The sequence below is a fragment of the Tachypleus tridentatus genome, chromosome 6, assembly GCF_004210375.1.
Source record: "Tachypleus tridentatus isolate NWPU-2018 chromosome 6, ASM421037v1, whole genome shotgun sequence".
NCBI classification, from domain to species: domain Eukaryota; kingdom Metazoa; phylum Arthropoda; class Merostomata; order Xiphosura; family Limulidae; genus Tachypleus; species Tachypleus tridentatus.
Window position 1 is genome coordinate 95,636,761 of NC_134830.1, and position 19,643 is coordinate 95,656,403.

General features: G+C 32.1%; 2 protein-coding genes and 1 long non-coding RNA gene across 13 annotated transcripts in view; 1 reads left to right on the forward strand and 2 right to left on the reverse strand.

Annotated features, from left to right (window-relative positions):
- Window positions 1-41: 41 nt before the first annotated feature.
- On the reverse strand, window positions 42-17,175 carry LOC143253096 (uncharacterized). Of its 6 annotated transcripts, none has more exons than XM_076506342.1 (8): window positions 17,048-17,175; window positions 14,827-14,926; window positions 14,134-14,254; window positions 12,509-12,743; window positions 9,576-9,792; window positions 6,715-6,845; window positions 1,701-1,853; window positions 42-374 (listed from the first exon to the last, which is right to left on the reverse strand). In XM_076506342.1, exons 1-5 carry the CDS (start codon window positions 17,173-17,175, stop codon window positions 9,750-9,752), a joined length of 627 nt encoding a protein of 208 aa, XP_076362457.1. In that variant the 3' UTR covers window positions 42-374; window positions 1,701-1,853; window positions 6,715-6,845; window positions 9,576-9,749. The 6 variants fall into 6 exon arrangements, with proteins under 6 accessions (XP_076362457.1, XP_076362454.1, XP_076362453.1 ...); XM_076506339.1 differs by having other exon boundaries at window positions 6,715-6,833; window positions 14,827-14,992; XM_076506338.1 differs by having other exon boundaries at window positions 14,827-14,992.
- Window positions 255-7,264, forward strand: LOC143253100 (uncharacterized). The gene is made up of 4 exons (XR_013029375.1): window positions 255-414; window positions 856-956; window positions 1,343-1,417; window positions 6,722-7,264. It is a non-coding gene; the product is annotated as an uncharacterized LOC143253100 (long non-coding RNA).
- LOC143253097 (uncharacterized) overlaps window positions 17,047-19,643 on the reverse strand; it is a 107,374-nt gene continuing 104,777 nt past the window's right edge. For 5 of the 6 annotated variants that reach the window (XM_076506347.1, XM_076506344.1, XM_076506348.1 and 2 more), the window contains one exon: window positions 18,345-18,483. In XM_076506347.1, coding sequence (XP_076362462.1) covers window positions 18,430-18,483 — 54 coding nt within the window. In that variant the 3' untranslated portion in view covers window positions 18,345-18,429. Of the gene's footprint in view, window positions 18,484-19,643 lie in introns of all 6 variants that reach the window. The other variant, XM_076506343.1, reaches the window with a different exon arrangement.

The following is a 19,643-nucleotide window of genomic DNA, read 5'->3' on the forward strand; positions in this document are numbered from 1 at the left end:
AGGAGGTTTCTTATCCTCAGGAAAAGTAGTATGTTAGGAGCAGACGGTATGTAGACCTTTTATTACCTACACCATTTACATGTGAAGTTCTGTGACCACTCTTACAAAAGTATTGTATAATTTCAATTTGTGCATTACTGATGGATTGCTGATTTTATACATTATCTGTTTATAGTTTTACTAGTTATTATTAATTTTAACTTCACTCTGTAGAACACAATGCTCCAGAACAACGAAGCTACTTAGAAGCCACCATGAAGTTTATGCCTGGAACGTTTGATCGTGGAGTCGTTTGGGAAACTCACTTCACTCTTCATCCTAGGTTGAATACAGGACCAAGTCACAGTGTTGTTTCAAGAGGTACACTGAAGGCTCTGAAAATTATATTAGTGTCAAATATAACTTTAGAAATAGGTATAACTTGATGACTTATCATTATAACATTTTTTGAAGATATAAATATTTCAAAATCTTTAATTTACTTTTAAATAAATAAGCTGTAGCATTTAAGTTAAAAATACCTAATTTATATTTAGTCACATAATAGTACTAGAGAACATTTATTATGTTAAGAAGAGGTTACAAAGGATTGAAATAAATTATTTAATAACCTGTTTTTTCAGTAGTAATGATATGACAAAAGTATTATGTCCAGAGAACTCTTAAGGTACATGGAAATAGTGTGTGCATAGTTTTATTTTAAAATTGATATTTGTTAAGACATGCACTTAATTGTTTTTCTATTATTATATTATGGATGTAAAATGCTTATTTCTGTTCCTTATGTTATATTTTAATTATTATTTTCCAATTCTCCAACTTTCCAAATCTGAAATTTAAATTTGTGTTGAATAGGGATCCGAGCTCTCCGGGCAATGCTAAATCCATTTTTCTGTCAATAATAGGAAGAATATGTTTGTATATCAAGAAAGATCTGGATCAGTATTCTATCTGAGGTTTGTTAATGTTAATTTGTTGTGTAACTTATTCTTTCTGAGACACTTGCTGATATTGTTGTATTCAGTAAAGCACACAGATTTAATTTTTTTTAATCAGGTGAAGCATATACTGTCATTTCTTGTATTTTTATATAATATTTTTAAAGTATTTTTTTTCTGTATATAAACTGACAGTGTTCATTGTTTATAAAAATGTGTAATTGGGTATTTTGAGTTTGTGGGAGATTGCAGCCTAATTAGTATAATAAAGATATGAAATAATGCTATATATAACTAGGAAAAATAAAAAATTAAAGGGTTACAATATCTATTATTAATAATTCATTACCAGTACATTTGTAGTTTGAAGTGCAAAATAACAAAACACTTTTGTGTTATTATAGACTGAATGAAACACTTTGTCAAGGACATTCAGGGTATTGGACTAAGCAAGAGGGAAGACAAAAACTCACTTTCAGGTTTGTGTTTCTATTAATGTTTTAGAGACCTTTAAAACGACATTCTTAATATTATAGGATTTAACTGTGGTAGTAATGGGTCTTTTGTCTTACCATGTTCTATATATATCCTTTTATTATTTGTTTAGTAAGTATCATTACCTTAAGTTAGATACAGATAATTGTAAAACTTTTTTGCAAGGAAGATATTTAGTGGGTTGGTACGTAAATAGAGCTTTCCAGTACACCTTTTTTAAAATTTAGTATAGAAATTTAAACCTCTTGTGATATCTGAATTGCTCACCAGTGTGGCTGAATCTGCTATAATTTCCAGGCTAATGGAGAGTAAATTCTGTATCTTCTTCCTCCTTACAAAATTCCACACAACACATGATAGTGGATACATTATCTGGTTCTTAACTTTAAAAAGGTGTCTTCTCCATCGATATCTTGCATTCTGTTGACAGATATTGTCAAATAAGGCTCGTTTAAGCGAATATGAATAATTCTAGTATTTTATGAAAGAGGGACAGTTCAGCCAACCTTCTAAACTCTTGTATTTTCATAGCTGATTACTATTTGTCTACTATTAATAGACAAATTCTTTTTGGCAGTGAATTTTATTTTTGATGTTAATAAATCAAGATTTTGGGCTGTACCCTATATACTGGAAATTGTGACATCCTTTTCTAGCCTACCTAATTACCACCCAAATTCAATTGCAGAAGAGGGCCTTCTTTTTTTTTATCAAGTGTTTTAAATTTCTTTATTGGTATATTGAACTGTTTTTTTGATGGTCATTTTTACCCTTTAATAATAATATATTCAAAAAAGATCTGTTATACCTTTCAACTGATTTTAGGAAAATCTCCATTAAAAAGAGAAAAAAATGTGAAATTTCTCTAATCCAAGAAGGTTTTTAATAATAATAAGCTTTGAATGCATTGTGTCTTGGATGGTATAATCACTGTTACTTGTGAGACTATGCATATTTATTTTACAGACCAAGAATGTAAGAATTGCTAACTTCAGTATATTAAGAGACAGTTGTCCTCAGACTTTTTTATTATTCTTTACATACTCAAAGTAAATCTCAGTAAAAGCACTACTCTTATGTGAGATCAGTGGTTAACTTAAGAGAAACAGTTGCACATCAAATTCCTTCTATAAAATGCTTAACAGTTAAGTTTTTGAGTGGTAATTTTCATTGTATCTATGATAGTACTAAACTTAATTACACAGGATGAGGAGGCTGATCATGGAGATCACATAACTTTACAAACTTTCCATACATAGATATAGGCTTCTAAAACCATATTTAAATAGGTTAAAGCTTCAAAATTTCTTATTAGGGTTTGCCTGTAATTATTCCAATGTGTTTAGTTATGTTTCTTACTTTAATAAACAGCTGTTGTTCAAAAATGTGGTTTTATTAATATTTGGCTTGTAAATCTTTGTAACTTTATAAGTCTAGTATATTATTTGTTTTTGAATGTCGCACAAAGCTACATGAGATCTTCCCTAATTTAGAGGGAAAGCAGCTAGTGATCACCACCCACTGCCAATGTTTGGATAGACTGTTACATTATAACACCCCCATGGCTGAAAGGGCAAGCATATTTGGGGCAACGGGGATTCGAATCCGCGACTCTCAGGTTACGAGTCAAACACCTTAACCCACCAGGCCATGCCGGGCTCGTGTAGTATATTATTTTGTTAATAATGCTAAAAAATATTGCTGCTTTTATTGCAGTTATGGGAAAACCCTCACCACAGCTTTAACATTGTGAATAAGGGAGTTGGTACAGTGGTCGGGGGTGTGGTGTTGGGACTCTGTTCCTTTCCTAAGTGCTGTGCTGTGCAAATTTTTCTGCTTCTGTTAAGAATATTTAAGATATTTATCTTTGAAATGTTTGTTGTTTTGAGTTTACAGTGTTTAATGACCTTGTTGTTATATAAGTATTTTACCTTGCAAATGACTGATAATCTCAAGTGTGAGGCTACCAGTGACAAATTTCATAGTTGAATTGTTTGAAATTTGCTATCAGTAAACTGGTAGACAACTGCCAGGGAAGTAAAATCAATAAAAGTTATAGTATTTTACATTCAACAGAATAAAATAGCTCGTGCTCATTTGATAGACTTCACTGTGTCTTGCTGATCTATATATTTTCGTAGGCACGGGTACTAGAAGGTAATACTCTAAATATAAAACAAGTGTGTATATTTCCAGAAACTACAGAAATCTATACTTACGATAAGACAAGATGCAGGTATTAGCTGTACCAGGGTATTAAACTGATATTCCACCACTGACGAGCATATAATGGAAAACGTGTTGAGGTGTTAGTAATACATTGAGTATTATGCTCGTATAATACAGTTAGTTACTGATGGCTTATAGATGATGGCAAGATCAAGTTCTGTGAGAGCAGTGAAAAGAGAGCCAATTTACGTGATCCAGCTTCTTGGGTTGAGTGGCATTGATCAGGGCCAGTCTCTCTCACAATTACAGGAAAATGATCACTGCCTCATGGATTATTGCCAGCCCTCAATGAAATATGGGAGAATAGTGAAGGGGAGCAAACTGAGAGATCAATAACCATAAAGGACTGACTAGGACTGAAAATAAGTTCAATAACCACTATTAAAAAGAGAAAGGTTGTAATCTGAAAGCATACTTTCTACAGAGTGAACTTCCTTATCAATATCAGCACTTCTCCAGAATTAAAAAGGGAAACTGCAACTATTCAATGAGAGCATCAAGGTCTCTCCAGGCAATGGGTAGAGAGAACAAACAGTGATGGTATAATCCAAGGAAACATGGATAGCTACAGCATCCAAGGGTGTGTTGAGTGGCAAAGACAGGTTGGGCACATGCTGATCAACCAACAGTGCTACCCCTCCATGCACTTGTCCATCACACAACCACTGAAAGGTGATTGTATCAGCAGGTTTCATAACTGTTCTTTTGTAAGGAAAGACATACAGGACGGTAGAAAGCAATCAGTGTTTTGATATCATCCAGATTAGAACGTAAACCTCGACAGTTCCATTGAATCAAGGTGGCTGTTCTTATTTATGTGTAAGCAAATTGGTTGGAGAACCTTTCTGTTTATGACCATGTCTTTTTTTCTTTACTGTCTTTACTCAAGGGAGGTCAATTGAGAAGGTCTTTACTGTTGGAAGAAGATTTCAGCAACTGAGGACATGAATGAATGATCATTTTGCATCTTGAGGTGGGAGAAGATGTACCCCAGGAAATGCCCTTACCCAGAACCAAATTAAGTGGATCTTGGGATTTAATTAATTTGTTTTGAGAATGATCCTTTTGGAGGCACCGTGGAACAATGTGCAACAGCAGCGTAAGTAATGTTTTAAATCTTTTTCAAACACTGCACCTCTTTTTCTTCCAACCATCTTGGGCAAGAGCCATTGCTATTGATGCAATGACTGTCCATTTCACACTCAAAGTCAACATGGTCCTTGGCACTGCAACGAGCACACATCAAGAAGCCACGATATGACGTCTTCGAGTGACCAAACCACTGACACTGGAAAACATCCGAGAGAGTTTTGAATCTATGGCAATGCCTTGCAATTAAGATAACCTGCCTTGATGGTGGCAGGTGGATGTGGTGCTGTAGATGTCAGAATGAGGATTGTAGCTCCATCTTTGCGAGTGGAGGTGTGTCTTACTGCAGAAACTCCTTGGGTGGAGAAAACAGTGACAATCTCTGACTCAGGGATGTTCTTCAAATCCCTCTCAACAATTAACTCATCATGATGAATTCAAAGTAGCATGAGGTGTAACATCAATAAGTAATACAAGATGAGTTCACTGTATTGAGATGTGGAGGTTTCTCCCAATGTGTCACCAGATAGAAGCTTCTTTGGAGAGCCAGCAAGTCCCATGAATGAAAAAGGGAGACATTTGCCCTAAAGGTTTTGCTGAAAGAAAATGAGGTTCAACAGGTGTTACAAATGTTGAAGACTAATGCTCAGAATCTTCAAGGCGTGGTCGTTTACCTGTGGACTGTTTTTCACTATTTTATTTGGAGGATCCATAATAAAAAGAGGAATATTTTGGTGCCCACTAACCACACACACTACAATGCCAAACACCAGCATCAGATACATCCACAACACCTGTTGGGAATATCCAAGGAGGCACTCCAAGGCTGCCTGTCTATAGGGATTCAAGGCCAAAATGGTGTGTTAGGGTTGGACCCTTCAACACCACCAAGTGGGTGTGATTTTGTAGGCTACAAACTATGAATTCTCAGATTCACAGTCCAAGCACACTAAATACCATGTTAAGACTGGTCCAAACAACATAAGGTAACTTTGTGGACTTACTCATGTTAAAGAAAGTTAAAACTATGGTGGATTTTACACAACCTCAACAAGATTAAGCATGATATAAATTGGAAATATATACATTACAGATGTGTAAGATATTAGGTATTTGCATGCAGTGGGGCGCCGTTAAGCTGCGGCTTAAACCTTTGTGACTGAAAAGCCGAAGTCGCCAACAGCTCCGCCAAGGAGCCTCATCCGGGCCATTGTGTGATCATTTATAATAATGGCAGCCTCCATAAAGCTGGCATAGAGAGCAGATAAGGTAGATTAATGGTCGATTTCTATTGTAATATATTTTATTTATTTCCCAAATCAAAGCAAATCATTTTAAATATATCCTTAAAGTTATAAAGCCAGGATTAAATTCGTAAGCTGCGATAATCCTCGCTCACCTTTGTCATGTCAGTGTCAACGACAAGGAGAGTGTGAGAAACTTTTAAATCTACTACCTGGCTTTTTATACATCAAAAATTTTGGGACAAGACTTGCTACAGTGGCTTAAGCGATTTCTCGGTTTACTGGTCCGCAGCTTAATGGCGCTTCACTGTATTACACTTTCCAAAACATTTTTAAAGTACCTTGACAATATAGTATAAGCCTTAAATTGGACTATTTAATCATTTCCCTTGTTTTTATTTCATACCAATGCTGTAATTGTGATGCAGTTGTTGTTTTATCTTTATGCATATCTGTGCTTAATAGTCCATCACTTTTAACATATTCTTGTGATTAAAAAGTTTGTTTTTTTAACAATTATTCACAAATCTTTAAATGGTAGTGAACACACACAGATTCAAAATGGCTAAAACCAAAGTTCTTGAAAAGAAGAAACTATTTATGTACTTTTACAACTTTTAACACAAAAAAACTATATATAAAAACTTGTATCTAGTTATACATTAACTTTTATTATACTTAATTTTACTAAAACAAAATTTGTAATAAATTACACTTACTTTAAAGGAGGAGGAAGGTTCTTGAGGAGATGTGATAACTGAAACAGACAATTCTTTTGTGTGGAGAGAAGGTTGGAGTGGACCAGTGGTTGGGGAATTTTCTTGTATTGTGCCATAACCTATTCTACGAGCTAATTAAATCAATTTTTTTCTAAATCCAATTTTTATAATAAAGAAATAATTTAATTCAATATTTGTTTTTAACTCTCGTAATAATTGCCATCAGTCTTATAACACATTTGTAATCCAAGAAATATGCAATTACACAAGTGTTTGTTGTTACTTGTTACATCATAGCTTTTGTAATTACTTGAAAATAAAGCCTACTTCACTCTTTGTATATCATGAATCTGCACTTTGTAAAAAAAAGAAAAACTATCACCAAATGAAACACTATAGAAAAAAATACAAGAATGACTTATAATTTAACTACTTACATAGATGTGTTTTTGTTGGTTAAGTCACACTCAAAGCAAAATACACATGAAGATGTTATTTTCAAGTTTCTAACTAGGTAAATAAAATACAACAAAAAACATAAATCTAAAAAGGTGTCTTTCTTGCTTTTTATACTGAGCTCACTAGGTTTGACCTAAAATCTCAATCAAAATTGACCTTCAGAGTTTTCAAACAGTAAGTTCTAATATATTTATTCATGTAATTTTTGCAGGTTTCACCAGCATTATGTTACTTGTAGTCATTAAATCAGAACTTTTAATGAAGTATTTTCACTAAAAGTTTTTCCATGCACTTTAACTGCTCCAAGTGAAAAAGATATTTAGATGTGTATGATTAAAATTAATTATCTTCTAAACATTCAATTTCTTAATATCCAAAACCTCCTAAACAAATTTCAAACATTTCTTTGACAAAAAAATATAATCAAACGCTGATGTATAGAATGGCAAAACGTAAATTTTAAATTAAATAGAAGGATTATAAATCTATTAACAGTTAGTATTTCACAGTTACGTTTTAGAATAATCACTGAATAACTACTTACAGCAATGGGACCTGGGATCTTGCAATTTGCTGGGGTTGTATTGGAATTTAAACTTGCAACTGAAATTTCTTACCATATTCATGCCAAAAACTGCTAACATTTTGTTAAATTTACAAGTTTCTTGTACACAAATAATGACATTAATTGTATTTCTACTAGAAACGTTATTTATGTACTGTAGCCATTTAAATTTAAACTCTTTGGAATTATTCATATTTTATTTGAATAACCTCTAGAACCTCTTCAACAAACAAAAATTTTTTGTTTCTTAGACAAATGTTAATAATGTATTTTTTATTTTCTCAACCATATCACTAACAGCAGATCCTGTCATTAACCAACAGAAAACATGTAGAAAACTTTTAATTTATCATAGAAAAGGTTAAAAGATTGTTTGGTTACATTCATAATTTCACAGTTATTTGTTTAATGTTTCAATTTGCTTTTCTGTTCTTTATAGAACAGCATTTGGAAAATAATTACAGTATCTTCAGTAGAGAAGCATAAGCCAAGCACTAGGTTTCAAATACACAAGTTTTAAATTCTTAATTCTATAAGGTAATACTTCAAAAAAATCCTAAATTCCCCCTATTGTGTCATGCGTGATACATTTTCTCCTAGCACGTGAGTTCAGATCCCCATCACACCAAATATGCTAGCTTTTTATGGGCCCGGCGTATTAAGGAGTGCGACTCGTAATCTGAGGGTTGCGGGTTCGCAACCCCGTCGAGCCAAACATGCTCGCCCTTTCAGCCGTGGGGGCGTTATAAGTGAGGGTCAATCCCACTATTCATTGGTAAAAGAGTAGCCCAAGAGTTGACAGTGGTTGGTGAGGACTAGCTGCCTTCCCTCTAGTCTTACACTGCTAAATTAGGGATGGCTAGCAGAGATAGACCTCAAGTAGCTTTGTGCAAAATTCAAAAACAAACAAACTCTTAGCATGTCATCAACCCTATTTTATCCACCACCCCTCAAAAAAGTATGAAATTTGTTTGGTTACAGAGCTAACTAATAGAAAAGATCAAGAAAAAAAAGAAAGGAGATTATTTGAGTATTTTATTTCTTTTTTTTAATGTTTGTTATTTAGGTATAAGTATAAAAGTAACTGGAATGTAAAAATAGGTGTATTTTTTAGGTTAGTTAAGATTAGAGTATGTAAAATTATAATATAAAAAATGGTTATAAAGCCACAAGAGCAGGTTGTAATAGCTCATGGGTAACATAATTTTTTCGTTAAAGCAAGCTGCATGTAATTTACAACTTATAATGATGCAGATAGTAAGAATTTAAGAGCTAATTTGAACAAAGAAATATTGTTTCATGTTACAGTCTTAACCTCCATTTTGCTAGTCTCACATAAGAAGATTAGAAATTGGAGAGAGAGATGCAGGTGCTCAAGCCCACAATGTCCCAAATCTATATCACCTTTCACTGCTTGCAGACAGTTGTGAGATGGTGAATGCTCTCCCAAGTTAAAATGAGAATAAAAAACCCCCATAAAAACATGAAATATAAAATAAAAAATGAAAAAAGGTACAACCATTTGGGGTAAGATAAAACTTCTCTTGAAGTTAGCATTCCTGCCCCCAGTATGGTAGAGGCACTAATTAACATGACATCAGTGAAGTAATAGTTTACTGTGATTGTCATGTTTTTATATGCAGCTTAAGGTAAGCATCTGCATAAAGTAGTGCCAAGTATTACATGACCTTATTTTTTAACGAAAAATAATTTTTAGTAGAATTTCTCAAGCATATATATAAAGAATACATACATACATAGAATCAGGTTAAAAGATAAAGTTATCTACTAAGTACTCATCAGTTTTTATAAAAATACTGTAAACAAGGTTGTTTACTCTGAATGAGATGCTGACAAATCATCCTCATCTTCATCAATAGATTTCAAAGGTTCAGACTCTGGCATTGGTGAGGTGCTACAATAGGACACTGTATACACAGTTTTATCCACTTCTACCAGTTCGTCCATTTCAGGATGTAAAGTCAAGCACAACACATCAAGATCATCCAGATTAATATTGGAGCCAGGCTCCTCTAATGAAGAAACTGTTTCCCCTAAAGAATAAACACATTGTCTCTAAGTTTTTTCCATGTATTCCTATCAAATCTTTCACACTAAAAACAAAATACAATTCTATTATGCCCTGCTTCTCTTTAATCATGACTACTACTAACATCAGTTATGAAGCTACTGTATTAAAACACCATAAAAACTATAAAAATTACACAAACGAACTATTAAAATTTGAGAAACATGAATGGGTAATAAAAAACCTTTAAAGTAAGTTTAAACAGTAAATAAATGTACTTGCCTTGAACTGGATTCCTCATCATGAGTTTGAATGTAAAATTTATACAAATGAGGTTTGGATTCATTAGTAAAAACTATGTATTACTTTACAATGTTGACGCATTTAAATGATACAGGCCAAAGTTAGGTTCAAACTATGGCTTATGCATTAATATTCTACACTGTCATTTTCAAGCATACTTATATTAGTTGATTTCAAGAGGATTTAAAGTTCCTCATTTAAACTTAGTATTTGGGTGAGGCTAAGTGAATAAAGTTATGGAAATAAATATAACAACATTGGGAAACAATGTTTTACCTGAAAAATTTGATTCAAGTAAACTTAGGAGCTTATTTAGGTCTACGAACTTACAATAGGCTGAACTATAATGGCAGTATACGATGATATAAATGCACATATTAGTACTTGGGGTAAATCCTTTGCAAAACACCTGGATAACATAAACTATTAATGAACGTTAATGAAATCTTTATCCAAATGCTCTGTAGCATGTCACACAATGCTAAGGATTGCTTGGTTGCCTGTACGTATGTTCAGAACAACGATTTAGGCAAGATAAGGCAGAATTCTAGTGTTCCACCTGACTGTTCCTCTCCTGGTAGGTTTTTCTACATTGGTCATATGCTCACAATCATTATACTGCTGAAGTAGAAACCCTGGCCAATTTCATATGTCCTTAATAAAATGTCATTATACATTAAGATCTGTCAGTACTTTCCTGCTATTAGTGCATCATAACTTTTTATTAGCTCTCCAACATTGCTGAAGAAAATATTTCAAAGTAGCATAGATTCACTCCTAAAATTTCTAAGTCAAAATAAGTAAATATGCTATCTATTGGGTTTCCTAATTTCAGCCTTTCCTTTTTATTGCTTCCCCACATAAAAGGATTTTATGCAGCTACATCGTATATATACTGAACCAAATTGTTTCTTACTGTACAAGATAAGTAAGTTACCTGTACTTGAATTGAAGTTAGGTTATTGAAAAGACCTCTACTGCAACATCTCCTATCCTCCAGAGAAAATATCATTTGAGATCAATGGTGGAAAGCATGAACGTTTTTCCTTGACTGAGGTTGTTATAATAGTAGTTACTTCCAAAAGCTGCAAAATTCTTGCATACAGCACTGACTGAATACACAGTTTGGCTTCTGTCTGTCACACACAACAACCTCATCATCATATCTAATAGAAATAACATGCCTGACATAAGGTATTACCTTCATAGAAACTTAGCCTTTTTCAACACACATATTGGAAAAATGATGTTGATAGCTTTTTCATACACTCGAAGTATGGTATAGCACTCACCAATTGGACTTGGGCAACAGGTCACAGAGTACCACATCAACATAGACATTTTACTTTATTGTCAGCATCTGAATTGTCTTTGGAACAGCTAGGACGTGGTGTACAAAAGTTTTTGCCAATATTTGTATATAATTTTCTTATTCCATTTTGTACAGATACTGTTTTTAAATAAAAGAAAATTAAAGGAGTGATGCATACAAGATCAGCAGGCTAAAAAAATATAAAAAACGAAAATGAGATTTCCTTAGCAAGACTTTACTCTAAGTATCAGTAATGAACCAGTGTCAAAACTCCAACAGTTCGCATTTTCTTTCTGTATACGAACTATCAGAAAACTGGATGAAAATCAATAACCAAAAATATTTGCACTATGTGAAAGTAGCAGAACAGTTCTATGCACAGACTGCCTCAGGAGGTATATACTGCTAAAGATGACGTCACAGCATAAGGTGCAATGATAGGGGCAAACTGCTGAGCCACTATGACACTTGACAGGTGGAATTTGTTATGCCAATATAACATTTAACAATGGAAGTTCTCTGCTGCCACAGAACGTGTTGTTAAGAGATGTTATACAACATCATAGTTTGAGTGTTGCTCAATGGGGAACATGTTGTTAGGAGACACTGTTCCACAAAGTAATAAATGAAGGTGCAACTGTTTTAGGGGATAGAGTGATTTCATAGTTTGATACCACTATAAGTTACTACAGGGAGACTGTGTTGCTAAGCAGATGGTTTTACTACAGGCAGGCAGTGTTAACTATGGCTAATGATGCAAAGGCAGATGGTATTTCTATAAATGCATAGTTCAACAGGGTGAGGATCTCAACGTGTAATTAGACCAACAACCATGAGGTCTAGATTTAATTATACATCCTAAAAAGTTGCAAATAAACCCATTATGTTTACAAGATAGCTATTATATAAGGCACTATTAGATATTTGTTTTTATTAAGCATACTATCTTAATTTAACCATTATAAATTGCTCATCTTAATTAAGATATGCACATCTTACCAAAATGTTTATGGTTTAAAATATTTTATATGTGTACAAAACACTCTGGATTCTTACAATACATTTAAATTCCTGATTTTAGGCTATTACTTACAAAATCACAAAATTGTAGAACACAGTATCTTACCGAGACAGGTGGGCAGATTTTAAAGAACAGTTTCCAACATTATGGTTTGTTCGTACTAAGCATATCAAATGAACAAAAAGTGGTGGAATAGAAACTCCTATATTCTGCCGAATATTCTTCTCATCTTCATCTTCAAGTGAAGATAAGGCAGACTGCCTACCAATACTTGTGTCCTCTGAAAAACTGCTAGCTTCTTCACAAGAGGGTGGTGCTTCACTCTCTTTAGGTGGAAAATCTAAAGTTATGAAAATTATTCTAAGATCACAAAGAAACAGGATAACTTCCTTAAATATTTATATTTCACAATAACAACTCGCATTGAAATTATTCATACACGTACCTATTTTCCTTTTAAATATAATCAAAACATCAAATATAAATCACATTGTATATTCATTGTTATTGATAAATAATGTACAGTATCTCTTTAGGTGAATAAACAAAATTTAAAGTAAAAATACTGTAAACTGCAATTCTTTTTATTACTTAAAGAACACTTTCATCCACCTGCCAAACACAAAACTTTAAAGGGTAAAAATGTGGTAAGTAATACTCCACTTGCTCGAAAGAACTTCCCACAATTCTTACTAACAGTAAATATACAAGGGGAGAGGGGAATATGAATGATATGGTAGTCTTGTGGTTTATTTAATATTAACATTGCATTTAAATTGAACACATCAAAAGTATTACTATGCAGTTTTTCACAATTGGTTCTGTTGCAGTTTCATGTTTGTTTTCTTTAATTTTACACAAAACCACAAAACTTTCAGCATCAGCAGTCACTAATTTTGGAGACATTGGCTACAAAGTAGGCAAATAATCAACACAATCCACCAGAAACATTTGGGCTACTATTTTACCAATGATTAACGGGAATGACCATCACATTAAAATACCTCATGGCTTAAAGATCAAGTATCTTCAGTGACAGATTGCAAGTGGGGTACTATAACCATAAGGCTAAATTTTATGTTTGAGAAAAGCAAATCCATAACATGTCATGAATGAAATACAAGTTCAAAAGTAAATAAAGCTTTCTACATTAATATAAACAGTAGCTAACTTAGTAGTGAAAAAATAAAAAACATGTAATACATAACTCCAAATAACTTCACTATTTTCATCACTAAATACAGGAACAATTTTTATTCTAGAATATGTATATGTAATGCAGTTATTTCCATATATACAATAGCAAAAACTGAACAGCAAGTTTGTTTGTACAATCTTTCATAAAAACAATGTCATGTTTCTTGCTATTCAGAAATGTCCATTTTACTTAAGAAGTTTATAAAATAAATTTTTCATGCATGATAAGTTCAATCTTTACCATTATCAGAGCAAGTATAGATCAAATTCAATTAGATGTTGTTAAGAAAGTTTTTCAAATATGTGAAATGGAATAATATAAAACTGAATTAGCTCTTACTAGCAAAATGAGTTGTTTTTTTTTCATACTTTGAAATGTATTGAAGTTCAAAAGATACTGACAGTATATGTTTTTAGGCTACTGAAAGTCATTTTTAGACTACTTAGTGGTACTTCAAATATAAGTTACATACAATTATATTTCATACTTATGCTTTAAAACATTCACAGCAAACTACAAAAATAAATCACACCATTCAGTTCTTGATCAGGCACAAGTTCCATCTGAGAATCTGTCTCTGTTTCACTCTTTTCTGCATTTTCATTATCATCTGATTGTTCATTTATACCTCCAACCACATCATTATATTCCACCTTGAATAAATTTCAAAGAAAATTAATGGAAAATAAAAATTCTTTATGATTAAATTATACATTTCATTTTACATTGCACATAATAATATTCAAAACCAATAAATTACAAGCAAACACTGAAGTCAAAACAACAAAAGCTAGCTTTAATAAATTTAAATTAACTGTCAAATAAAAAAAAATTCCCTAATTTATGAAATGCCTCTGCTTATTTGTGGGCACTGAAAAAAGTATATTTTAATCAAAAACAAAACTCATTTTGGAGCAAAGCTATACTGAATATTCACAACCTTAGATTCATGACTACCAAAAAATAGCTTGTCATTGTCTCACAAACTTTTTACTCATACTTCTAAACTTTTGTTTTATGGAACAATTTGTAAAAAGAAAATGAAAATTATAGTTACAGGCAGTGAAGCTCACAGTTTCTAGCAAAAACAAAATATTTTTCAAACAAAGAGTAATAAATACCTTGAATCTACAAATTACAGAAGTGTAGCCTCATGAGGTTAACATAATCTCACTCAAATTATACATTTTCTTATTATCTTAGCTCAATAAAACTGTAATGTTACCTGGTGCACCTGCTGTTCTGAAAAGAAAAAAAAAAAGTCTGGAAGTGAGGGAATGGGATGAAAAAAAGTCTGAAAGACTTTGGTGAATTTCTGTTTAATGCTTGAATGAAGTTGGAGAGGTTCACAAGGATGATGGCATTGTAGAAGGTCCAAAGGAAAATTTTTCCTCCAATTAGGAAACAACAGAATAGAAAAATAAAAATAGAGATCATACTCAGATACAGAATGCTCCAATGATAAATATCATCAAAACGAGCACAATTTTTTCTTTGCTTCTCAAATAATGCAAATTAACTTTCAACATGCTATTTTTTATAAAACAGTTATTTGTAATACACATGTATCTACAATATTCTAGTACCACATAAGGAATTTGAGGATATTTAACAGGAATTAATTTATTTTCACAAGTAAACAAAACTGCATAATATAGAGTAGTCACTTAACTTTTCCCTACTTTTCTACATATTAATTTATTGCATCTTACAAAGCAAAATCTGATGCACATATATTAATTTCACAAAATAACAAAAATCAAAGACTGACCATAAAGGTTTAAATTATTAATTTACAAGAATAAGACAAATAAATATAATTTCTTTGGTCATATTATACATTTCATTCATGTCTCCTGAATAATGAATAATACTTTAGATTTTCTGGGGCAAATTATTTCACACACTAGCAAGTTTGATGTTTTCTTTTGGCTTCCTCATTCATCAGTTTAATTTTGGTTGAGAGTTGTTTCTATTTCAGCTTACTTCAACTAGGAACTATTATAACATGCAGCTCAAACAATTTTATGTAGTTCTAAAGTTCACATTACAGTTAAGAGATTGGATTTTGTGCAACTGGACTTTTACATGCAAATCCCAGAGACCTGCTAAAGCACTAAATTTTAATAAAAATTGTACATCACATTTTATGTATAATAATGGATGTTACAATAAAATGTAGACTTCAGCATCTTCAGATAAAATTTTAAGAAAAGTTTCCTTCACATCTAATACAAGAGTGTACAATTTTACTAAAATTTTCATTAAGTCCAAAAATGAACTTTTGTTCAAATAACAACAAGACTTTACAATATTGTATACATTTTAATCCATTGTTTCTACAGCTCTAGAAAATTCTTTAAAATAGTCTCTACTCTCAACACAATATAAAGCTGGGATGCACAGACATATTATATACATGTGCAAACATAAGAACCTATCTAACCACATAAATAACTTACAAAACTTCCACGTACAAAATGTACTACACGAAGCATCAATCAAGATTTGCAAGTTTTAATAATTTAATTACATAGGTGCAGTCAATTTGTTGAGATCAGGTATTAATTATCACACTTAGACTGTTTAACAAAATAAGAAGAGTATTCACAACACAATACAGTTAGAACTAATACATAACAAACTGCATAAACTTCCAATGTGGAATGAGCATGATGGGATTTGAATGAAAACTTCAAGAAATTACTTATTATTCTCTGTTACTTATTTTAATAATTATCTTATTTTCCATTCCATTCCATTATTTCCTTTTCCTGGTTTATTAGGGGTAACCACCCTAGCACAAATAGTTGCAAGTATTAAATTGTATTTTTGATATATGCATATCTATCAAATGGTTGGGAATTCTCTATAATGAACTAAACAAGTGCTAAACATGTCACCCATTGCACCATGACTTGCAACTGCAGCGACAAGCCACTACTTTAACATTGCATGCATATATTATCAATATAAAGTGCAATCAACATTGGTATATTCTCAAAGATTACATAAATTCAATTTTTAATGTTAATGCTTCCTTTGTTAGCATTAACAATAACTTTTGTGGACACCATCTTTTGACTTGGGTAGTTTTGTACATATAATTTCAAAAAAGTATAGTATAAAAGATCAAGTTATAATACAAAAAAAGTTTAAAGCATATTGGCCCTCAGAATGAATTTTAAATGCTTTTCTGTGAGAACATTTCTTCTTCTCAACCTTACTTTTAGTCATGTGGTTTGAAAATGATGTTTTGTGAAATAATTACTGTTTTTAATGTTGTAACTTTTTTCTTCAGTTTAGTTGTTTAATTTCAATCTTGTTCCATGGCTGAATTTACTTTGTACATGCACATCTTTAATACCTATAAATGGCTTATTGTGGGTGATAACTCACAAATTTACTTGGTACCCTAATTTTGTTTCACATATTTAATTACACACCTTTCTCCTTCTGGTATCATACTGGCATCTCCACCTTTCTTGTGTGTATCCTGCTCAAACAAGCAAGACTTGCAAGTCTCTTCCATAGACATTTTGACCTTAAAGTCTTTTACATGCCCACAGATCATCTGCAAAAAAATGAGTAATATCCACTTCTAGTAGGTTTTCCTGGCAGATTCCATCCACAACTGCTTCAACATCTTGTTTTTCAAGGTGGTGGCCTTGATAAAGAAACCTAGGTAAATCAGCAAAACAAACAAAACATGAATTAAAAGTCTGCATAATCTTCAACTAAGTGTTTTTTAAGCTGTGTATTTGTATTTTAGCATGCATATTAATTTAATTGACAATAAAATAGTATTCTAAACATTAATTTTAAGTTTCACGTACATATAAATGATACTTCGCTCAGATTCCGTCATATATATATTTTACTTGATACAAATTAGCAAACCAAACCATACCTGAACAATGCATAAACAAAGCTCTTTTAAAATACAGCTTCAATAAGATTACAGTGCTGTTTAAGGTATAATTTATCAGAATATGTTTCTCCTTCCTCTGACCTACATTCTGGTGATGGTTGTTTAGAGTTTTGGCTCTGTTGTGACTCACAATATGAATAGCCTATGCTCTCTGCCTCACTGTATGAGCTATCAATCTTAAAGGTCATGTCTTGGTAAATATCTTGGTACTTTTTAAAGTCTTCTTCATAAACACATTGATTAATAACTGATCCAAGATGGCAATCATAGATGTAGACTGGTAATATGACAAAACCATATGGTTGATTTGTGGAAGTATTTTCAGGTTTATTACCTTTCATTATGTGTTCAACAAGTGATGGGAGAGTTGCACCATCTACCAATTCATTTTTACTTTGAACATCCTCTTTGGTTTTCCATCATGAAAAACCCTGCAAGTTTCATTTTCTCTCTGTGATGGTGGACTATTTGCATCAGCAACCTTTTCAACACGTCTCACAGATCTTGCATTCAAGCACTTTTCATCTGTTTCCAATTTAGTTAAAACAAGCTTCTTTAGGTCTTTGTAAGAAGCAGGAATTACAGTAAGTAACACATGGTTTGGTGAAGCATTCTTTGCAAAACATCTCCAGTTCACTATATTTTCATCATCATAATCGTCTTTCAAGATATGTTTCCCATTCTGATAGTTCTGTTTTAACACTGGTGAAATGTCTTTACTACCTCCTTTAACAAAGATGTCTGTGCCACACTGGTAGAGAAAAGGTATGCTAGGTGCTTTTGGATTCCTTTCTCTTTCAAATATTTTCCTACCAAGTTGTTCAATTTCTCTTGGTCCCAAAATAATTTCTCTATCGTGAATCTTATTTAGATTTTCCATAAGAAAATGAAACAATTTTATATTGGAAATGTCTTTCTCTTCAGTATTAACATCACCTGGTCTGTTAATATCTAAAGAATGAAAAAAACAAATTGGATATAAAACCAATAAGAGCAAAATAAGATTAGATGTATAACACCCAACATCAAGAATCCTTCCTTTACATTTGAACAACACTACATTTATTTGCACACACAAAACAAGCTTATCTTGCGATTTGTTTGGTGATTACTCAACTCCTAAAAATGAAAGCTTGTTTAATATACACCTGTTAATCAAAATTCAGAGCATTTGTTTCTGTATCTTAGCACATCATATACTCCTGAAATGTTATATAAATTATATTCACCGATTTAAAAAAACATATGTACATCAGAGGATACATGTAATGTATGTTTAATGTTTTATTCTTCTAGAAATGGAATCTCAAACATCAAAAACTAAAGCAAGAAAGTTGAAGAGGAAAAAAAACATCAGTGAGAAAGAAATATAGCATCTTCTAAATGTGACATTCTCATCTGAAGTTGAAGTTTCAGCTAACATTTAAATGGCTCTGAGAGAATCACTACAAAATCAGATGGCAACTGTATAAACTATGTAAAGGGAAAAAATGCTCTTTCTGTTGGTTATAAACAGGAGTTAAAGAGTAGGACTAGATGAGAACTTTTAAAAGATGTGGGAGAAACCACTATGATTTTATAAGATAGCTACTTTTTGTGAAATTCATATTTCATATTTAGCTTGTATGTATTTCCAATTTGCATTTCTAATTAGTTGGCTACTTGTACATGTTGTATGGTGGACATAATAAAATATTAACTGAGCAATAAGACAACTAGACATGTCACACAAAAATCAATATTTAACTTTTTTTCTTTACATTTCCTTTTAAATTAAGAAATTAATATATATAAAATACTAAAATATAAATTATAGGCTATGTTTTATGCCAATTTCATTAACATATGTAGTAAAAATGTTGCTTTATAAAATTTTGAAATAATGCTCCAAAATTTGACTAGTGCACTTTGACCCACTTGGGGAAAAAAGGTTAAACATGTACTTTTGTAGTCACTTATTTGAAGACATTCTTTGTCACAATTTATCAACAACATATATGAAAGGGAATACACATTTCACTAGAAACTAATGTGAATACCAAGTGTTGTTGATACAAAGACATACTGGTAAACTGCAAAAACATATGATCATGTCTCAAATAGTCAACTTC